At 41.4% G+C, this 21,148-nt stretch overlaps 1 protein-coding gene across 6 annotated transcripts in view; it reads right to left on the bottom strand.

The window, feature by feature from the left end:
- The window catches only part of AMOT (angiomotin), a 66,274-nt gene that overhangs the window by 24,643 nt on the left and 20,483 nt on the right, over positions 1-21,148 (bottom strand). For 5 of the 6 annotated variants that reach the window (XM_036454493.2, XM_036454496.2, XM_045587392.1 and 2 more), the window contains 4 exons: positions 15,174-15,663; positions 11,244-11,388; positions 9,945-10,037; positions 7,220-7,365 (listed from right to left, as the gene is read on the bottom strand). In XM_036454493.2, coding sequence (XP_036310386.1) covers positions 7,220-7,365; positions 9,945-10,037; positions 11,244-11,388; positions 15,174-15,663 — 874 coding nt within the window. Of the gene's footprint in view, positions 1-7,219; positions 7,366-9,944; positions 10,038-11,243; positions 11,389-15,173; positions 15,664-19,455; positions 19,586-21,148 lie in introns of those variants that run through there. The other variant, XM_036454499.2, reaches the window with a different exon arrangement.

The following is a 21,148-nucleotide window of genomic DNA, read 5'->3' as shown; positions in this document are numbered from 1 at the left end:
TTAGAATCCACAATAAGCATTGTATGAGCTTTACCTAAACCAATAAAATCTTATTGTTTGAAAAGTATTTTGGGTTAAACATATCAATGTCTATGCCTATAACATCCTCTTTTAATACAGAGGAATAATGAGACTAGTTATGGTACTGTGTGGAATAATAGGAGGAAATTATGCTAAAACCAAAACAGATCAATCAAATAAGTGGCGAGAGATCTGGAAATAACAGAAAACATTAGCCATAAATAGTTAATGGTGGAAATGCAGTGAAACAATATAAATTTAGTTTGGTGAATTGAATGGAGTGTCAAAAGGGCTCTGGAAAATGCACTGCTACTAACAGCTATCACTGTGATGTCTGAATCATCATCAGCCATTGCAGTTCAGAAAAGGTTAACATTTGGGCCCCCTTTTCCTGAATCTCTGTGGCTGTTGTTCTCACCTAAAGCTAAAGAACAAGACTCACTAGACCTTCCTGCCAGCCCTCCCACATTCCACTCTTTCTTCCTGTGCACTTAGCTCACTAAGCAGCTCACCTGCAACAACTTCCCTCTTTGATCTTGCCAGGGCCTCTTTCCCACCATCCCTAAAACAATTACCCAAGTGGTGGCTCAGCTCTGGATCATAAGACAGCAGCCAGCCAGAAGTCTTGAGCCTTCTGAGTGAATATGCCAGGCATCTGTCGAAACCCTCCAGTGAGGTCAAATTAGTGGGGTCAGGGGAAGGTCTCTATGAATGGGAGAATATGGTGGTTGCTGTAGAACACAAAGTTCTTTTGACTTAGAGTTTAATGAGCTGCCACTTCAATGGAACCTACGTATCCTGAAAGATAAGGGCAAGAATGGAAAGGCACCTTTTGCCTCCGGTGACTGCCTACTGAAAAGACTGAAGCTTGGTGGCAAGACCTGGATCATAGTGACTCACAAAAAGAAAAGGTCAGCTCTTTAGCTAGAGTGTTATCCCCTTCCTGGCAAGATATCTCCCTCCATGTCAGCAAAGCAGAGTCCATGAGAGAATCTGTGCTGAAATACAAAGAGGAAGTTGTGATTGCAAGAGAAAGTTCTCTGTAAGCCCGAGGCACCATTTCTGTGGAGAGCTTAGAACTCAGTGACTACAATATCATGGGGAAGAGACTTAATAGGATTAGAAAGGTGGAATGGATTTCAGGAAAAGCATCTAAATGATGACTTTGTAGAGAGAAAGACATAAATGCACACAAGGGTCCTCAGACCATTAAAGTAGTCATGATCTTTCCTGATCATTTTTTAAAAATTGAGATATATAATAGACATGTAACATTATACTAGTTTTAGGTTATGATATAACAATTTAACATATATATTGATCTGACCATCTTGATGCAGTGCAAAATTGTTACCTGAGTGTCCTTGTACTTAGTAGGCTAACAAAATATTTCTTAGACAAAGGATTAATTTGGTTAAATTTCCTTATTTCTCATTTACAAAGTAGACTAAGTTTCCTTTGGAGGAACTTCTAAGGAAAATCTATGCTATCATTTGTAAGTGATAACCAAATTATTTGTTTATATGAGACATAGGTAGGCATCTGACATATTACCCTGCCTTCAGACATGACCTTACTTGAGCCATTTCAGAGAGAGGAATACATTTTCTATTCATGATACCCTTCTTGATTTCAAAATGTTTACTAGCTTTGTTAGTCACAATAAAGATCCCTTGCTAGATTAGTTCCAGATCTACCTATTCACCTTAAATACTTCCCTAATGTTCCATACTTAAAAAATTTTACCCCACTCTGTTACAGGATTCCAGATGGTCTCAGAGTTGTTTTCTGAAAATATATAAACATATTCTCGAAAATATATAAACATAACTCTCAAAAGTTAATAAAGGGATATTTTCTTTAAATTTGATTTGGGATTCTTTTCCATATTTCCCCCCAAATAATTTTCCCCTGGCTTGTTTTTTCACCATGTGTGTATTTTCATAGGTATCTTGCTATTAGCGTTTTGAATGAAGGTTAATTTTCTAAAGCACAAATTTTTTAGATGTAAATTATTCTCAGGATATTTTTCCTTACATGATATTCTTCCCCTGTCACCCCCTTTTTTACTTTAAATAATAGGAAACTTTTGGAAATTTTATACTGTAGTCTTGATAGCTTTTACATTTTAACTTATTTGTGCTACCCTATGACTACTTTAGATTCATAACATGTTGTGCAATTTTACCGTGGGACGCAGAGAAGAATAGACAGAAGCGCTCCAGCCATGAAGATAGAAAAGACACAATTCAGAGATGGAAAATGCCGACAAAGCCTCAGCATACCAGCAGACAGCAGCTGCGGGTTGCTGAAAGATGCCCAGGACCAAACCAGAGACGGGCGGACCTGCATTACCACCATTTGTCAACCAACCAGATCTGAAATATCATGGCTGGCATGTACACATAAGGAACTATCTGGCATTGAAATTGGGATGCAAAAGAACTGTTGACCCAGAAAGGAACTCACTACAGACTGATTCATTTGCCTCTCAGCATAACCATTATGGCTTGTTGCAGTTTAGGTTCTTATAAGGGTATTTCTTGAATCACATGATTTCACACATCTAGAGGAAATAATGAACAATATAAACAGACCCAGAGAAAGAGAACCAGTGATCAGACTCTCAAACCTCAGAGGGAAAGTAAGGGAGGATGGGGGTAAGGGGAAGAGATCAACCAAAGGACTTGTGTGCATACATATGGGCCTAGCCAGTGGCCATGGACAACGGGGGTTGGGGGGGCATATCTAGGGAGGGGTTTGGGATGGGAATGGGGGAATAAGGACAATTATGTGAGACCATAATCAATAAAAAAAATAAAAATAAATTTTACCCCAAGAAGAACAAGGCTTAATGGGGGTTGAGTCACAGCAGAAAAACAAAACTTCAATGATTAATTTCTATATTTGAGGATAAAGGAAGAGATTTTTTCCTTTGCATATTATAGAGGAGCTAGGACTAACACCACCTATGAGCAAATCTTGCTCTGATAGGCTGCTAAAACAAAAAGGAAAATAAGAATTGTTGTATGTTCCCTGAGTTGTGATTTCAAGCCTCTTTGTGCTAGAGGTGGTCTCACTTGAGAGTCTACTAGACATTACATGGTCTCTGCCTCTGGATTCTGTCAGGGAAAAGGTCCCCAGCCTGCTCTCCCCATTAATATTCCACCTCCTTTAGCAACAGCAACTCACATTTTCCCAACAAATAGACTCTGTGAAAAAGTACAAGTGAACTTAGGACTAAAAAATTAACAATAATTGATTAGCTCATTTGAGATATCTGGCCACTAGATGCCATCATTTAATCATAGGCCAATATTTAGGACTTCTCCTTTAAATTATAAACTATAAGTATATGTATTTGGGGAAAGGGCCCTGGAAAACAACTAAAAATCTCTGGAACAAATGCCCAGGAAAGCCTCAGAAGTTTGAAAGCAGAAATGTATTTCAGGCAACTGTTTCAGTGAGGGCTGCCCAGTGGGAACTACAGAATAAAATGTTCTCCATACATGTATATTATTTTCATAATTAATAACCAGTTACCAATTAATAATTAATAACCAGCTTTCAGACACTGCAAACCAAGATACTTGCAGAATCTTTGTTCCCATTTCTCTCCAACTAGATTGATACCCTTCCTAGAGGGGCAGAGCAAGGTTGTTTTATACACCCCAACCTCAGAGCAATGTGGATGAGCTTCTCATAGTCTGCTGAAAAAGAGGGCCCAATGGGTAAAGCAATTATTTTAAATTGAAAGATATAGAAGTTACTAAATCTGAATAAGCGCCCACATTTTCTTTTTGGGAGCATAACCAAAGGATGATTCAGACAGGGAGAAAGGCAGCAGGGTCTAAGAAATGAAGAGTCATGAGATTCCAGTTTTATTCCTGGCTCTACCCAAGACTTGCCATGTGACCACCAGCAAGCTCCTTCTTCTCAGCTGGTCTCTCAGTTTTCCCTTCTTTAAAAGGAGACAGTCTTATCTACATCTTATAATTTACTCCATGATTTCCTTACAAGAGGGGGAAAGAAGGGTATATATAAAGTATAGCAAAAGGCTAAAGGTGTGCTAAGCTCCTTAGACTTGGACAGCAGGAATATGAAAGTACTAGAGGCATGATGCACAAAATTCATGCATGGAGGGTATCCCTCAGCCCAGCCTGCACCAGCTCCAATCTGGGTCCCACTGGGATCGGGCCTAAGTGGTCAGTTGGACTTCCTTCTCACAATCCAGGACAACTGGCTCTCAACTGCTCACCTGCCTGCCTTCCTGATTGCCCCTAACTGCTTCTACCTGCCAGTATGATCAACCCCTAACCACTCCCCTGCCAGCCTGATTGCCTCTAACTACCCTTCCTTACAGGCCTGGTCACCCCTAACTGCCCTCCCCTACAGACCTGGTCACTCCTAACTGCCCTCCCCTGCAGGCCTGGTCACCCCTAACTGCCCTCCCCTGCAGGCCTGGTCACTCCTAACTTCCCTCCCCTGCAGGCCTGGTCCTCCCCAACTGCTTTCCCCTGCAGGCCTGGTCCTCCCCAACTGCTTTCCCCTGCAGGCCTGGTCCTCCCCAACTGCTTTCCCCTGCAGGCCTGGGTTCCCCCCAACTGCCCTTCCCTGCAGTCCTGGTTGCCCTCAACTTCCCTTCTCTGTTGGCCTGGTCACCCCTAACTACCCTCCCCTTCAGACTTGATTTCCCCCAACTACCCTCCCTTGCAGGCCTGGTCCCTCCCAGGAGCTAGAACTAACACCCTCTACTGCTGGCCTGATCGTCCACAACTGCCTTCCCTTGCAGGCCTGGCCCCTCCCTTCTGCCCTCCCCTGCTGTCCATCTTGTGTCCACATGGGGGCATGATCTTTGATCACATGGGGGCAGCCATCTTGTATGTTGGAGTAATGGTCAATTTGAATATTACTCTTTTATTACATAGGATACAGGCCTGGTGCACAGGTTGGGGTTGACAAGCTTGCCCTGAAGGGTGTCCCGGATAAGGGTGGGGGTTCTCTTAGGGTGTGGAGTGGCCTGGGTGAGAGGCTTGTGGTAGTTTAGAGGCCAGCCATGCCCCTCCGCAACCCAAGTGGAGGACCTGGTATCTGGGATTTATTTATCTTCTATAATTGAAACTTTGTAGCCTTGATTGGAGGTCTGGGCCAGTCAGGGTGTGCAGGAAGTTTGGCTTCCTCCATTGCCTGGGAAACCCAAGCCTCCTGCTCGCCCTGTGGCTGCAGCCATCTTGGTTGGGATAATTTGCACACTCGCTCCTGATTGGCTGGTGGGCATGGCTTGTGGGTGTAGCAGAGGTATAGTCAATTTACATATTACTCTTTTTTATGATATAGGATTCCTCATTTACAATAAATCATCTTAGTGGGACTTCTGATGTAGATAATCCATGAAGCAGAACATTAGCCTAATTTTATACAACCTGAAGTTTAATAATTAAGCAATTCAAGGTCAAGGACATTATAGGTTAGATGTTATTACCTACTGAAAAAGTATAAACCCACAATCCTGCTCCAACAAGCATTTTAATACCCAAGAAAGGAAGCAAAGTATCTCTAGGAACCAGAACCATTCTTACTGAGAGGGAGAAGAACAGGCAATGAATGAATGTAGGAAAGATATCTCCCTTACAATAGTTAGAAAGCTGTGTTTTCAGTGTCTGAGGGCTTCTTCACTAAATACTTTGGTTTCAAGTTTATAAACCTTTAAGCTTGTTTTAATGCAGGTTACTTTTTTTCTCTTAAAACAATTTTAGCCTGACCAGCATGGCTTAGTGGTTGACCACCCATCTATTAATTAGGGTTTCACGGTTCTATTCCCAGTCAGAGCACATGTCCAAGGTTGTGGGCTTGATCCTCAGTGTGTGTGTGTGTGTGTGTGGGTCATACAAAGGCAGCCAATCAATGATTCTCTCTCATCATTGAAGTTTCTATCTCTCTCTCCCTCTCCCTTTCTCTGAAATCAACAAAAATATTTTTTGAAACAATTTAATTTTAGAATAGATAAGTCAGCGAGACGTAAAATTTTCTTTACAAAGTTGTACTTTAGCACCAATTTTTTTGCTGGAACATACCAATTCCCAGAAGTGCAAAATATCTAAGAGTTAGTAGTACTCCAATACAATGACAACTGACATCCAAGATCAATTAATGACAAACCAGCAGCAAAGCTCCTTCTATTTCATAGGAACACAGCTTAGTGTGGAGATCTAATAACATGAAGACTAATCAGATACATATTAATCATATGCTTAGTAGTTTTGGGGGCCCTTGCATTTGTCAAGGGAAGGCTTCATCTGTGCACACAAATAACTGACAACTTCACCCCACTATATACCTACATTCCAGAACTTAGCCAATAAGAGCAAGGACACAACACAACTTTTGGCCTTCCATAAAATGTAAACTGTCCCTGGGTTTCATCCTGTTGAAGACATCCGAGATTGCTTTTATCCTAAAATAAATCTCAAAAATAAGTCCAGAGCAACAGAGCCACCAAGATTCATTTTTTACCTGAGGGGACAAACATCCCACTGAGCTTAGGGAGACAAGAACCATTCCGATTTTAAGATTCTAGGAGTACTTTAAATTATTTGAAATCGTTTTCTAACCCTTCCAAAATAAAACCCTGCAAGGGCAGGGATTTATATATGTACTAGAAGCCCAATGCACACAATTTGTGCAAGAGTAGGCCTTCCTTCCCCAGCTGCTGGCACCTGCTTCCCTCTGGCACCCTGGACCCAGGCTTCCCTCACAGCCCCAGCTTCGTCCAGAAGGGCATCCGAAAGGATGTCTAGTCTAATATATATATAATTTATAGCTATGATTTAGATATATAAATTATAAAATAATAATAAAAATAAAATTATATATATACATCTGTTACAAGTCACAAGCTTAAGGCAGGGCTATTTGCATAGTAAGAACTTGGGTGGAAGGTGTTAGCTTACTATATGAATGAGCAAATGGAATCTGCTCCTCGACCTTGGGTGATTTTCTATTCTGGAGCAAAAGGAAGAAACTTGCAGAGAAAAGAAATCAAAAGACACACATATCAGCACAGCTATAACTAGAAGTAGCAGGTGGGAGCTTTCTGTTGGAAGATCATACAACTGTCAGCTCACCAATATGGGAACCCCCAGTGCCCTTGATCTCCCAGTTCTTTCACCTTCAGGCTACCTGAGGAAACTACACATACCTCTTCCTCCAGCTTTACCACCTTGGCCTGGGCATTGCTCAGGGCCTGGTCTCGGATTTCTATGTGTCTTCTTTGGTCCTCATTGGCAGATCGGGCAGTGGCCAGCTCAGCTTCCAGCTTCTCCTTCTCCCGCAGGCTCTCCTTATCTATAAGGACATGAAATGTCCACATTATCGTTATGAAGATGGCTCAAAACCTTACCTGAGCATAACTGTCAATCATACCCAGTACTAAACATTATAGTGTTCTAGCACACAGATAAATGAACTAGATAGATCCGGACTCTGTCACTGGCTCTACCACTACTAACTTGCTGTGTAAATTAAGAACAGTCACTTAAAAGTGGCTGTTGAGCAGAAGCAATGAGAAAGTAGAAACAAAAATTGTTTTGAAAAGAACACACACATACACACATCAGAAGAATAAGTAGGCCTGTCTCCTCAATTTTATATCTTCAAATGGTCTTATATTGGTAGAAGAAGAAAGAAGAAGAAGAAGAAGAAGAAGAAGAAGAAGAAGAAGAAGAAGAAGAAGAAGAAGAAGAAGAAGAAGAAGAGGAGGAGGAAGGAGAAGAAGAAGAAGGAGAAGAAGAAGAAGCCCCCCCCACATTTTCCCCATTATAAAATTAATCTAAAAATTATATTTCACAAAATGCACAAAAAATTCAAATCCCACCCTTTACTAACATTATTTTTTAACTGAGATCAATCTATAATTGCACTGTATCTACAGGTGACAGTGACACATCTAGTTATTCTCTATGTCTTTCTAGGTCTTTCTCCTTCTAACTAGGACAGACTTCATCCCAGAAACTCAAATGAACAGTTCTGATTCTCATTTGGAGGTAGAGTTCTCTTCCTCTTGAGACCTTACTACTTAATTTTGTAGGAGAAACTTTAATAGGGCAGCCTCACCTTCCTTTTTATTCTGACTTTATATATCTATTGATATGCATCTTGAAAAGAAATGAATATTTGTTGAATACTTATTGCGCACCAAATGTTGCATGAACTTTATCCTGAGAACAACCATATTAGGAAGGCATTATTCTCCTCTTCTCCATTTTGCTTATGAGAAAACAGACACTCAGAGGAGTTGAGTAACTTGCACAAAGTCCCACAATTAGTAACATAAGTACAGGAGATCATAATTAAGGTCAAGTTGTTCTAAGCTCTTTCTAGCGTACCAGACTGCCTTATGCTAGAGTCCAGTTGGTTTGGCCTCTACAGTAGTTTGAACACATTCCCCAGGGAGGCTTTTCTAGAGGGCTTTCTTGGTTCCTGCCACAGTTCCAACCAAAAGCAAAGTCCAAAGGCAAAAGAAATTAAAGGGCCACAGGTCATGCCCTCTTCCCTGCCTATGAGATGGAGTGCATTTTTCCCTTCTAGAACCATTTAACAGTCTTTCACTCTGCTGTTAGTACAGTTTAATCTGCTAAACTATCACATTTTCTACATCAGTAACAGAACTACTAGGACACCTGAAATACCAACTCCACATAGAGAGAAGTGCCAACTAGCAGAACCAGGGTGAGAAACCATACATTTTTCTGTTTTGTTTTTTTTCTGGGAGGCTGCCACTCTGTCGACCAATGAACTAGCTTCCAGAGTAAACGTGACACCGAGAAAGCAATCTCAAAATGATTTACAGTAGGCACTGATGACACCAGAAAAACCACATTCCTTACTCTAAGAAATACTGACAAAGGAACAGCAGATTCAGGGAAATGATGAAGAAAAATTCCCAGTTCTGAAGCCAGAGCATAATGGAGGGGGTATTGCAAGAGGAGATCAAACATACTTGTAAAAGCTGACTCGAAGCTGCATGGAATGACTTCAGAGGGTCATGTTAAGGCCCAGCAAAGATGGGGCCTGACAAGTACCACCAAGTACTACTCCAGCTGGGAGCCAAACTGAGGGAAGCTGGGGGTAGGGACACCAACTAAGGACATCTGCAGAAGTGCGGGTAATTCATGCTTCCTCCGAACTCATTCTCCCTATGGACTCAATCCACTGTGTAATTTTTATTGCTGGTTTTATTGTAGCAATTGGAAAGAATAAGGCATTGTCTTGCTGGGTGGAGTCCACTGGAGACTGATAAAGAAGAGGATTAATTCATTGTCCCAGTCTTTGGAGTATTTCAAGACAAAGTAAACACTATTTTAAGGAAGACATAGCTCTACCCTCCATACCCTCCAACTCTGTAGTCAGAGTCACTAGTTCAGGCCATAGCAATGGTCCCCCTCTAGCTACCATTATAATCCTCCAAGGTATGATGATATGATAATATAAGGTGTTTTAATTAAGGGAGTCCCAGGAGCAGGTGGTATTGCAAACACTAATCATCAATCCTGCAAGCTAATTCCAGCTCCACCAGAGCCAGCACATGGATCCTTCAACAACAAATCCTGTCAACATGAAAAGACCCTATGGTCACTAAGGTTCTTTTCAGGTAGCCACAACAAATGCAGGGACTTCAAGGGACTTTTCTGGTTTTATACAGAAGGAGCCATATGGATCTCACTAATTGTTGTGGCAAGCAGCCTTCTTGGCCTATAAAACACACACACACACACTCCCAACTTCATGCTTGAACAGGAAAAAATACTTCCTAGATGACATCCACTCTGCCCTGACTTTTCAAGGCTAAACAGAACTATGTGCCTTTTCCCACACCTCATTCCCATCCACACATTATTATCTGCTGCTAAAGCTTTCAGACTTACTTTTTGCAAAGAGCTGAGAGATGGTTTTTCTGGTATCCTCTGTCCCCTCGTATTCTTTCTCCGCAAGCTGTTTGTTGGCAGTCTCCAGACGCTCTGTGGAATTCGAACACAATCAACCTAATCCTATACACAAACTTCCATGCACATGCTGCTGGCTCTCTCAATACTGAACTTGTGCAAACAAGCCAGCTTCTTCTTGTTACACAAAAATGGGTGACACAGACATACGTTTGTAAGTGTAGATCCCCAAACAACTAGAACATTGCAGCGTAAAAAGCCAGTCAATGAAAGAGAAACACCACATGACCTCACTCATTTATGGATGATAAAAAACATTATAAACTGAAGAACCAAAAGATAGATATAGAGACAGTAAAGCAACAAGCAGACTGTCAAATTACAGCAGGGAGGGTAGGGAGATCTGGGGTAGATAAGAGATCGCCCGAAGGACTTGTATATATGCATATAAGTACAACGAATGGACACAAAACTCTGGAGAGGGAGAACATGTATGGGAGGGGGGGCAATGGTATATGTACAAAGATAATAATTTAATAAAAAAATTAAAAAAAAACTAGAACATTGCAGGGAAAGAGGAGTTGAGTACTTAACACTTTTGGTCCATGCTGACAAAATCTAAGTGCAGAATTCTACATTTCAACAAAGGAATCTATCCCTGAATATATATATATATATATATATATATATATATATATATATATATATATATATATAATATCATTCACCTAGAGAAAAAGCATCAGAGTTATAAAGTCTTTAAAACCCTGTACTGTCACAACTGGAAGGGGGCCATAGGCAACATTTAGGTCAGTTTCCTCATTTTATAAATAAGATAACTTAAATCCAAAGACAGAAAACAACATTGCCAAGATCATCAATTTTGAAAGTGTTGAAAGTGGTTATTTCTCACCATCTTTAATATTACCATGTTAAGGTAAAAATACAAGGGGGGAGTCCTAGAAACAATGGAGGATATCACTATTTCAAGCTTCCTCTGCCAAAACACTTGGCCTCTGCAAAACCTATAAAGGAAGAGAAGCATCACCAATTGTGGGGGCGAGCTAGAGAAGTCCAGGAGTCCTAGGTTAGGTACCAACTGATTAACATATCAACTCATCCCACTTTGATTAAGCAATCTTGGGACCAAGTATTATTGTAGTCACAAAAACCTGACCTGGTGTATGCCCTGCAACTTATTAATCATACTAATGGACTGAACAAACCTAAGAGCCTCAACGTGTTCTCCATAGCTCTTCCCTTCAGACGTGATTCCCTCACCTCTCAGATCCCTATTAAAGTCATGCATCCTTCGAATCTCCCCTTCAAGCTTGTTTCTCATGGCTTTCTCCAAGGCTTCTCTTTTAGAGGATGACTTCACAAGGTTCTCATATGCCTCTGAGACACGTTGGATTTCTGTCTCCACCTGAAAAAAAAAAAAAGGAGAGATAGTGGGGAAGGTTGGAGCATGATAGAAATATGGTCTAAAACATACATGCAAATCCTTAATGACAACTTCCTCCAGAGCTTTATTGATGGCTGGGAGGCATAACACAGATTACAAAAGTTTCCCAGAAGGACAATTATCTCACTGGCTCAGGAAAATTCCACAGGTTCAAAAAAAATACAGTTTCTGCCTTCAGAGAAGGTAGTAATGGAGAATAAATTTAATAATATAAATGATTTTCATATATGAATTAAGATTTTTTTTTAAATTTGAAAATAATAATGTATATAGTACGTAGGTAATATTACTCTAGAGTGCTCAAAGGGTTTTCACATGTTTATTTTGATTTGCCTTGATATCTGCCTTCACAAGGACACCTCTCCCCATTTTAGCAAAGAGAAGAGTGAAACTGCCTTTTTGAACATGACACTAGTGGCAGAAGCAAACTGTAAAAACGCTAAGCCTCAGACTCATGCAGTAGTTCAGTTCAATTTAACAAATATTTACCAATGGCCAAATAAGGGACTATGGAATATCTAAAAATGAGTGAGGATATTATAATTGACCTCAAGAAGCTTTTCAGCTAATCAAGTAAAAGACTTTAGGAGGAAAATGAGAGAGAGTAAGAGTAGTCCTTTAAGTGTAAATGAGGAAGAAGTTATTCCTGTTGAGGGTAAGGGGAGAGGGGGATAATTTCAGAGAGGAGGTAGCATTTAGAGTTAGATCCTAAAAGATGGATCAGATTTCAATGAGCACAGGTGAGTGGAAGGGTATTCTGAGTTTGCGAATGCATTCCCAGAGTGACCAGTAGTTCTATTTGGCTGGACACTGTGGGGTACACAGAGGAAAGCTATGAGATCTGGCTGCAAAGATAGAATGGATTGAGATCATAAATGGGCTTTAATGCCAGGCATTTGGACTTTATCCCATAGCCAGTGGGAAGCCAGTACAGATTTTCTAACAGAAATTCATAATCAGAGTTGTGTTTTATGACACTCTGGCAAATCTTGTAAAATGGAAAAAAACAACACAAAACATCAAAGAGAAAGAGTTTTGCCCTGAATCAGCCCAAACAGCAAGAAAATAAGAAATTAGACTTCAAAGTCTTTCTGTAACCAGTATAGCTTCATTGCACATATAATAACCACAGGACCATTTGCATATAATTTGAATGACACAAATAAGCCCCATGGTCTATTACGCAATTTTCAAAATAAATGTGATTCTTACAACCATTCTGCATTCCCTACTGTCCTCCTTAACAAAGCTCAGGGTGCATTACAGGGAGATATCTCAGGCTGAAAGCCTGGGGGAAAGGTGTGGTTACCAAACAACCCAGATTCCACCTGCCCCAGCTCCAAAAATTTGCCTGATGCAGGACTTCCTGCAAACAAATGAGGCTTACACCCCAGAAAAGAGCAGACTTGAGAATGTTTTTCTCCTTGCAGATGGCACCAAGATAACAGCACAGAAGGGAAAAACTGGTGAATGGCATTTAGAGACATGATCTGCAAGGCTTGGGCCTGATAAAGCTTCCTCGTGAAATTCAAGTGCTGCTTAGAGAAAATAAACATTTCCATTTGAAAGAGCAGCTTGGTGTTTGTCTGCTCTGGGCAGTTTTAACAAGGCTTTCCAGTTCTCCACAGAATACCACACCTGGAATGCAGTCCCTCTACTCAAGTTGTTCAGAGTACTATTTCAAGATCTTACACCAATCCTTTCCCTGCCCCCGTAGATACTGTACCCTCCAAAAGGGCAACTTGTACGCTCGTAAACAGAACCTTCCAGGAAAAGAAGTCACAGGAGGGCATATCCACTATTCTGATCTACGCAATGGTTGTGACCAAGGAGAGGGAGGGTAGTGGTGAGTTTCCAGGCTTATTCTATCTACTTAAACCTGTCATAAACCTTGGGCCTCCTTATTTGTTCTAGACTAGCAGATATCTACACCTCATTCTCTTCACATTCTCTTTCTTCTTCTAACTCACCTGTACCTAGTCCATTGCAGCACTGGGTTGGCTTCGCTTCCCCCAGCACTCAAGGTGTGTCAACTACACTCAGTTGAAGCATCTTTACCCAAACTTGGGAACAAACACCACAAATCATATTCTGCCCCTCTTCCTGCCACCCAGTCTCCCCCTAAAAAAAAAAAAAAAAAAATCACCATGGATCCATTGGTGAAGAGGGACTATAGAAGATCTGGGTCCAACTTTCAGTTACTACATCAAAGATGTGGCTGGAGCCACCCTGAATAGAGAGTTTGGGAAGGATATCAACTGTTAAATCTAATCAAACAAACTGGGCCAACCTACCTCTAGTGTGTGAATATGATCCATTTAGTGAACCAATGTGATGGGGTGAGGGTATTCTTAAATGAATGAAGGGGGGAATTTTTAAATTGGAAGCAAAGTCAGGGAGAAACTGATCTCTTAACCCCACCACCCCCCATCCTGATTTGGAAACATTGGAGGGAAATGTTTTTACTACATAAAAATACTTAGCTGACAGTAAGTCTTCCTCTCTCCTTTAAAACCCAGATTTGGTGTTTACAAATTCTCAGCTTGATCCAGGCCCCTGAAATTTCCACTTGCTGGTGTCTCCTAAGGACAGAGTTGAACAATACCAGGCAACCTCCCTTCCCTCTCCCATATTCACCCTCACCTCCCTAAACATTTTGCATTGTAGGGAGATCAAACCACAGGAGCTCTACAATGACAAAAGCTGCAAAACGGCTGCCAGAGGCATAATCCTATTCACCAACAGCCACTGGAAGCCAAGAGCTAAGGTTCTTAGTTTAGAGCACTCAAGAGCTCAAGTCCCAGCAGCAGGAGACAGGAAGGGCCCAGGAAAGAATGTGAACGAGGGACATACATTCCTTTTTCTACTTCTTCAGCCTAGGGCTGTCACCTGTCACCCAGCTGTGGTGCTAAGCCTCTCCTGAGAGAGAGAGAGAGAGAAGATGTTGAATGTGAGCTACAGGGAAGGACCAAAGGAAAAAAAAAAAAAAAGGATAAGGAAGTAGGTGTTGAAAAACAGTTACCATGGGAATTTCCACTTGGAAAAGTGCTCTAAGCCCTTTCCAAAACAAGGCAGGGCAGGATCAAACTTCAGTGGTGAGATTTCTCTAGAAACTATGATTTTATGTTTAGGATTCAAGTTCAGTATTAACTATAAGCAAGACAAAATGTCTTTATGCTGGTAGGTTCTTCACCTTCTCAGACATCACCAGTGTTCTTGACCTTATAAAGAAGTTTCACTGCCTATTGGGATTCTAAAGCAATCAATCAAGTTTTCTTAAGGCTATGGTGTCTAGGAAAACTTCCTCCTCACATAAATATAAAATGTTACGTCTCCTCGAAAGAAAGGTAGAGGCTTTTCCCAAAGTCTCAAGTATATATAACCTTCAGATATAAGAATCCTTGCCCTAGTCGGCTTATGGACCGAAGGGTTCTGGGTTCGATTTCAGTCAAGGGCACGTACTTTTGTTGCCAGCTCCTCCCTGGCCAGGGCCCTCATGCAAGAGGCAACCAATTGATGTGTTTCTCTCACATCAATATTTCTCTCTGTCTTTCCCTCTCTCTACCACTCTCTTTAAAAGATCAATGGAAAAATATCCGCAGGTGAGGATTAACAAACAAACAAAAAAAGAAGAATCCTTAAGACCGGCATTATAAGTCATTCAGGCTCCCACAAATGGAGACTTACATTAATATTAAATATGTAAGATTTAAAGGAGCCTCTAATATCCAATACTGGGGCCTCACCTTCTGCAGTCTTGCCACCTTCTCATAGCATCCTTCCAACTCCTGCCGCAAGTTCCGGTTCTCCTCTGAGAGGATCTCAACCATCTGCTGGGCTCTGGAAACAATGGCAAAAGGGTCTGCCGGCATTGGCTGATAAGAAGCAGAAGACTGCTGAGCTCTAGGCATAGTTGAATATGCTTCTCCAAGCTGTGGCTGCTGCTGCTGGTGATGGTGGTGGTGGTGCTGCTGCTGCTGCTGACTCAGGCCCGGCTGGGTGAGACGGTAAAGATCACTCTGGTGAGTCTGATTAGGAAGGAAATGTTGCTGCTGCCTAGGTAGGTGAGCCAAGTGGTCTCCTTGGTTTGGGACCAATGGATGTTGAGCAGGAGATAATCTAGTGGATGGTGGAGACTGCAGCAAAGACAAGGAACCCCCAGACGTGAGGGAAGAAGTAGGGCTGTGAAGTTGAGAGTTCCTGGCTGACAAAGGCAATGAGATGTCTTGGGTTGGCCTGTAAAACATGGAGGGTATATTAAGGTTAAACTCTCTCTGAAGGCACTGGGGGAGAAGGACACAAGAAAGTGACATGAGGAGGCTTTCAGGACCTCCAGGACACCTGCAACCTGAGAAACAGGCAGTATTAGAGTACGGAATCTCTGCAAAGACCTCCACAGTTCTTTCTAGGTCTGACCTTCTATGACTGCCAGACAGAGACATCATCCCATAGAAGACTGAACCAGGTGATCTCAAAGGTCGCTTTGTGAAAATTAAAGTGATGTATGCCTATACACTTGGTGCTCAAGTAGAAGCATTTTAAAAGAGTCTTCTTCAAGTTACTTTTCCTCCTCACCTCATTTTAAACTAAACCTTTTCTGACATTCTATATGTGGTCTGGCACACATAAAGAGTCAAGTTTAGAAAATATGTTCTACTTGCCCAAAAGGAAATAGTGAACAACAATAAAAAACATCCCTTGTCTTGCTATCTGCAACTCTCTTTGATAATACATATATTTACAAAAATGATAAGTAAATACTTTTTAGATAGATTACAGTTATTAATAACTGACTGATAGCTATTAGGTAGCATTTAGAATTAGATCCTATATATAGTTAGTAGGATCTAACTCTATTTGTGGATAATAGTAACAATACCATGGCCTTGAGGGGTATATAGGCAAGACTACTGTATGATTTTTGATGTACTAAATCACAAAATGTAAGGACTGGAAAGGCCTCAATGAAATAATTTAATCCAACTCTGTAAATGGAGAGAGGGAGAAAATAGGTCCAAAAAAAGGAAGCAATATGCCAAATATTACAGAGTGAGTTATGGGGGCGCCAGGGCAGATCCTTTGTTTCCCAATTCCCATTTCTAGGCTCTATTCACTAACATAATATATTGATTTCCTTATGTTGATGTTCAGATTCATAGCCTATTGCTTACAAAAAGTTCCAGAAAGAGAACTTTGGTACATTGTCTAATGCGGCTCACTCATTTTTATACTTAAAACTGGACTACTGTCCATTAAGAGAAACAATCAGAATATTAAAATGGATCACTTCCACCATCATCACCACAAGGAAGAACATCTATCAATATACACACAAAAAAGCTCATACACCCCACCCCATGCCCATGCCCAATGCACCTCATATACTCCCAAATCCTGTAGATGCTTACCCTACAATTTATATTTCTCAATTTAGGGAAGACAGATGGCTAAGAGCATGGGATTTGGATCCCAACAGAGTTGAGAGACCTTTTCTACTGCTTACTAGCTGTATAACATCACTCATATGACTTTATCTGTTTCCTTCCTGAGGTTACAACTTAATTATAAAAATCCTGGACTCTTCTCATTTTGGAGCTCAATAAGAATTACAAAAGTCTTTTATCTAGTGATTTTGCTTATCAGATATTCATTTAATCTTTGCACTGAATTGCATGCAATTCATGATGGAACTGGGACAAATCACCAGGAGGAATTAACTTTTAACTGGTATTCCAGATGCTAAAGCACATCTCTCCTACACACACTCCAGTTATCATTATTGTTCATTTATATAACCCAACAAGAGATCCTCACTATTAGGGATTTTTACTGCTACAAAATCATTCCTACCAGTTGCTCATGGACACCCAATTACCTCAAAGCTGCTCCAGCCCAAGTTTCTGTCTCTCAGCCCCATCGAAGCCTCTGGTGTACCCATATTCTTCCAACTTCATACATATGTTACTATAAATAATTACTAAATATTGAAGAGGGCATGAGAACTATTTGTGGATAGAAGAATTTACACAGTTCTCCTGATTACAACTGGAAAGTTACTACCTTCACATGACCTTTATTTCCATGAGCTCAAAGAACTCCTCCAACCAAAGGCCTGGGAGCTGTTTACAAATATATATGTGAAATATAGTGGCAACCATACTTTGGTAAAAACTGCTGTTTGAATTTTAACCCTTCTAGTTTGGCTCCTGCACCTGATTAAATGGGGGGGGGGGGGGGGGGGAGGAAACAAGCTATTTACCTTAGCTTTCAGGTGGAGACTTGGAGGCTAAAGCAATTTTCCCTTGCCTGGGACCAGGACCACAGGAGATTAATTCCCACTAACTCAGAACCTTCAGAGATAGACACTGTAGATAACCTCTGAGCTCTGCTTCGGTGTTATCAGCTATCACAAGATAGGGCCACATACCAATGTCCAGCAGGATGTGACTAGCCACGACCCTGCAGGCTGACCCCAGTCTTTAGAATGTAGTCTTTAAGATTTAGAATTTAGAACAAAGAAAAATTCCTGTGGTTTGAACCTTTAAAAGGGATTGCCTACCCCTGAAACGGGGCAGTCATTTGGAGACCACCTGCGTGTAGTGCTCTTGCGACTGTCCTGGCCAGACATTTCAATAAATCTTTGCCTGCTTTTGAATCAATCATCAGCCTCTGGTGGTCTTATTCTAAACCCAGGGTTCGACCCCACAACATATGTATATATGTATATATGTGTATATGTGTGTATATGTGTATATGTGTATATGTGTATATGTGTATATGTATATGTATGTGTATATGTATATGATAATGTTATATTATGATAACCTTAAATTTATATATAAATTTAATGTCCTGGAATTTGTTGGGGCTATTGGATATCCTGGGTAGAAAAGAAGAGCTTATATTTCATGTTCTCCAATCCAGCTTTCAAAATTTAAGGGAAAAACAAGCATATTAACCTCCATCCTCATTGTCAGGATTTGGAAACCCAAGGCCTGGAACATGTTCTCTTTTAAAGACTGAATGCTCATTCTGAATTGGGCTTCTTCCTCCCAGCTCCCCTGGGTGCCACCAGCAATCCAGGCCTCTCCTTCAACCAGAGTGGCCACTGGTCTCTCTCCTATCTGGAGGCTGAAAGGACCCTCCTTGCCCTGAACAGCTCATGGTATCCTGGGGAACTCGGGAAGGAGAAGACCACGAAATCTGTGGCTCTGGCCATCATGACTCTGGGCACTGCCTAGGAGATAAGGCAGTTGCCCCTCAGCTTCCCCAGGCTGGAAAAGGAAACAGATTTTAGTGCACTGTGATGTTGGAAAGACCAAGGCAGTCCATCCTTGGCAGGTTTGCAAACATGAAGCAAGGCTTAGGCAGTGAGTTGCAAAAAAAGAGAAAGCCTTCTAGCCAAGGAACTCCGTCTAGGCTCCAGCATCCATCCACCACAAAAATATCAAGGCAGTATTAACACTCTTGTGAAGTTTCCACTGAGAGAAAGGGACTGAGGAATGACAGGGGTATGGGAGAGCTTGGGGGATATCAGGGGAAGCAAAAACACACTGGAGACTAAATAATGCAGATAATAGCAATAATAAAGGTGGCAGTTGGGTGAGCAGCACTCTCCCCAGCACAGCAGCATGAATCACTCTCCACTGAAATATTAACCAGGAATAAGCTACCAGCAGACAATAGATTAACATGATCCCATGGAAGCCCTGACCTGCATCCCTGCCCCTTCCCTCCCTTCATTCTGCTCCTTTCTAAGACAATCTGGTTCCCTTGTGCTCTGTGGAAAAGGGGAAAGGGCATATATGCAGGGCAGAGGCCAATAGCCAAAAGCAGCATCCCCCCAAGCAGAGAGAAATCCTTCCCAGAGACAGACAGCAAAGACACAAAAGAAAAGCAAAAACCGGTCTGTTGAGTTGACATTCCACCTTCCACCCTGCTACCTCACTGACTGGAAGTCCCTGCCCTCCCCAGCCACATACTCCACACACATATATGCACACTCCTGGCTCACACTTATATTCTCACCAGAGCAGGTGCCACCAACAGCCTGGAACCCAATTTATTCTCCCCACAGAAACGGTGCCTTTCCTAGACTCCGTGGTAGTGAAGCTGTATCCTGGACTGCGCTTCAAATTCTTGATTGTTTCTCTTGCACAACCAGCTCTGCTCTGAACTACAGAGTTAGGTCACCCTTAGATTCCACTAAACAAGGATTTGAAGAAACTTCAGATCTGGGCACAATTTCAAAAACTGAAAGGAGGTGGCTGCTTTACAGAGAAGATTTAATTTTAAAAAACAGTTGATAAATGTTTGCAAAATCCCAAATGCAGAAAAGGCTCAGCACTTAAAAAGACAAAAGAATCAGAGAATGTTTAATTCTTCACATGTCCTGGCTTTGTTTCCCATCTGGAGTTCTGAGCATTCAGAATATTTATTTTTTTAGGTGGGGAGGAGGGCATAGGGAAGATGAAGTAATAAAAAGATTTTTTATAACATTTTGTTCATTTTAACAAAAAATCTTTAGCATTTCACTGCACCTTGAAAGGCAAACAAAGGTTTTTTGAACAGCAATTTGTTCAAAGAGCTTGCTTTGCATCCCTATCTGTAATTTGTGGATTAAGAACTAGAAATTTAGTCTTCTAATTGCTTGGCACTAACAGCAGTTCCTTGCAAAGGTATTCACAAACTGTTAAAGCAAATAAGGAGGACAAATGTGTCACCACTTGAAAGTGTACACTTCAGGAAAGCAATTCAACTACACCCCCTAGCAATTTGTCCTTAGTCCCATGCCTTGTAAACATTTTATTGCCTGAATTTTTCTGATGCTGACCCAAACTTTACACAGAACATCTTTTAAGTTTTGTTATTCATCGAGCATATCAAGCTCCCTGATCTTCTCCCATTGAGGGAAAAAAAAATGTTAGAGCAAACCTGTCTATTAAAATGCTGCTCAAGAGAGGGTAAGCAGCATGAGCTCTACTGCTTTTGGTGACAGGAAGATAGAACCATAGATAATGTAGGAGGGAGGAGAAAATACAACTATCTTCCTGTAAAACAGATGCAGCTATTTTTTTTTTTCTGGTGGTTTAATCAGTATGGGAAGAACAAAAATCCCTCTTTGGGTTCCTTGTTATTTATTTAGGCAGTTCAAAGAACTTTTCCAACTAGCTTCAAACACTGTGGGAGCCATTTCAGATCACGAACAATACTGGTGAATGAGTTCTGAAAATAGCTTTCCTGGGGAGGCGGGCCATGTGCTGAGTGGGGCTTTGGATTCTGCTCCACACCCCAGCCAACACACTATCCTCCCACAAGGCAACCAACGTCAGCCCATCCACATACGGTAGGGAGTCCCACAGACTCTTTCCATACTAATGGGAAGAACAAAACAAAAACCCTGGCTTCACTGACATTTTACTGGCTTGGATGGGTTTCCACTAAGCTAAGCAGTCCAACAGACCAACCCCTCCCTAGGTCTTCCGCTTCATTGGACAGATGAGAATTGGGTTCTTGATCTCATTTAAACCAGAAGGGCCCTGTCCGTTACCCCATTTCCTGTTCCAAGCCACTTATCAGAACTTTGGCTCCTGCCCTCTGAAAGCTGCACGGAAGAGTTAAGGGAGAAAAAAAAAATCCTAAACTGGCCAAGTTAGGGGTGGAGCCCAAAGTGAATTGTCTCTTGCTAAAAAATGAACCTGAAAAGGGAAAATAATGAAAT

Source organism: Pipistrellus kuhlii, unplaced genomic scaffold, assembly GCF_014108245.1.
Source record: "Pipistrellus kuhlii isolate mPipKuh1 unplaced genomic scaffold, mPipKuh1.p scaffold_m20_p_29, whole genome shotgun sequence".
Classification (NCBI taxonomy): Eukaryota; Metazoa; Chordata; class Mammalia; order Chiroptera; family Vespertilionidae; genus Pipistrellus; species Pipistrellus kuhlii.
This window is presented reverse-complemented; position numbering and strand designations above follow the sequence as displayed.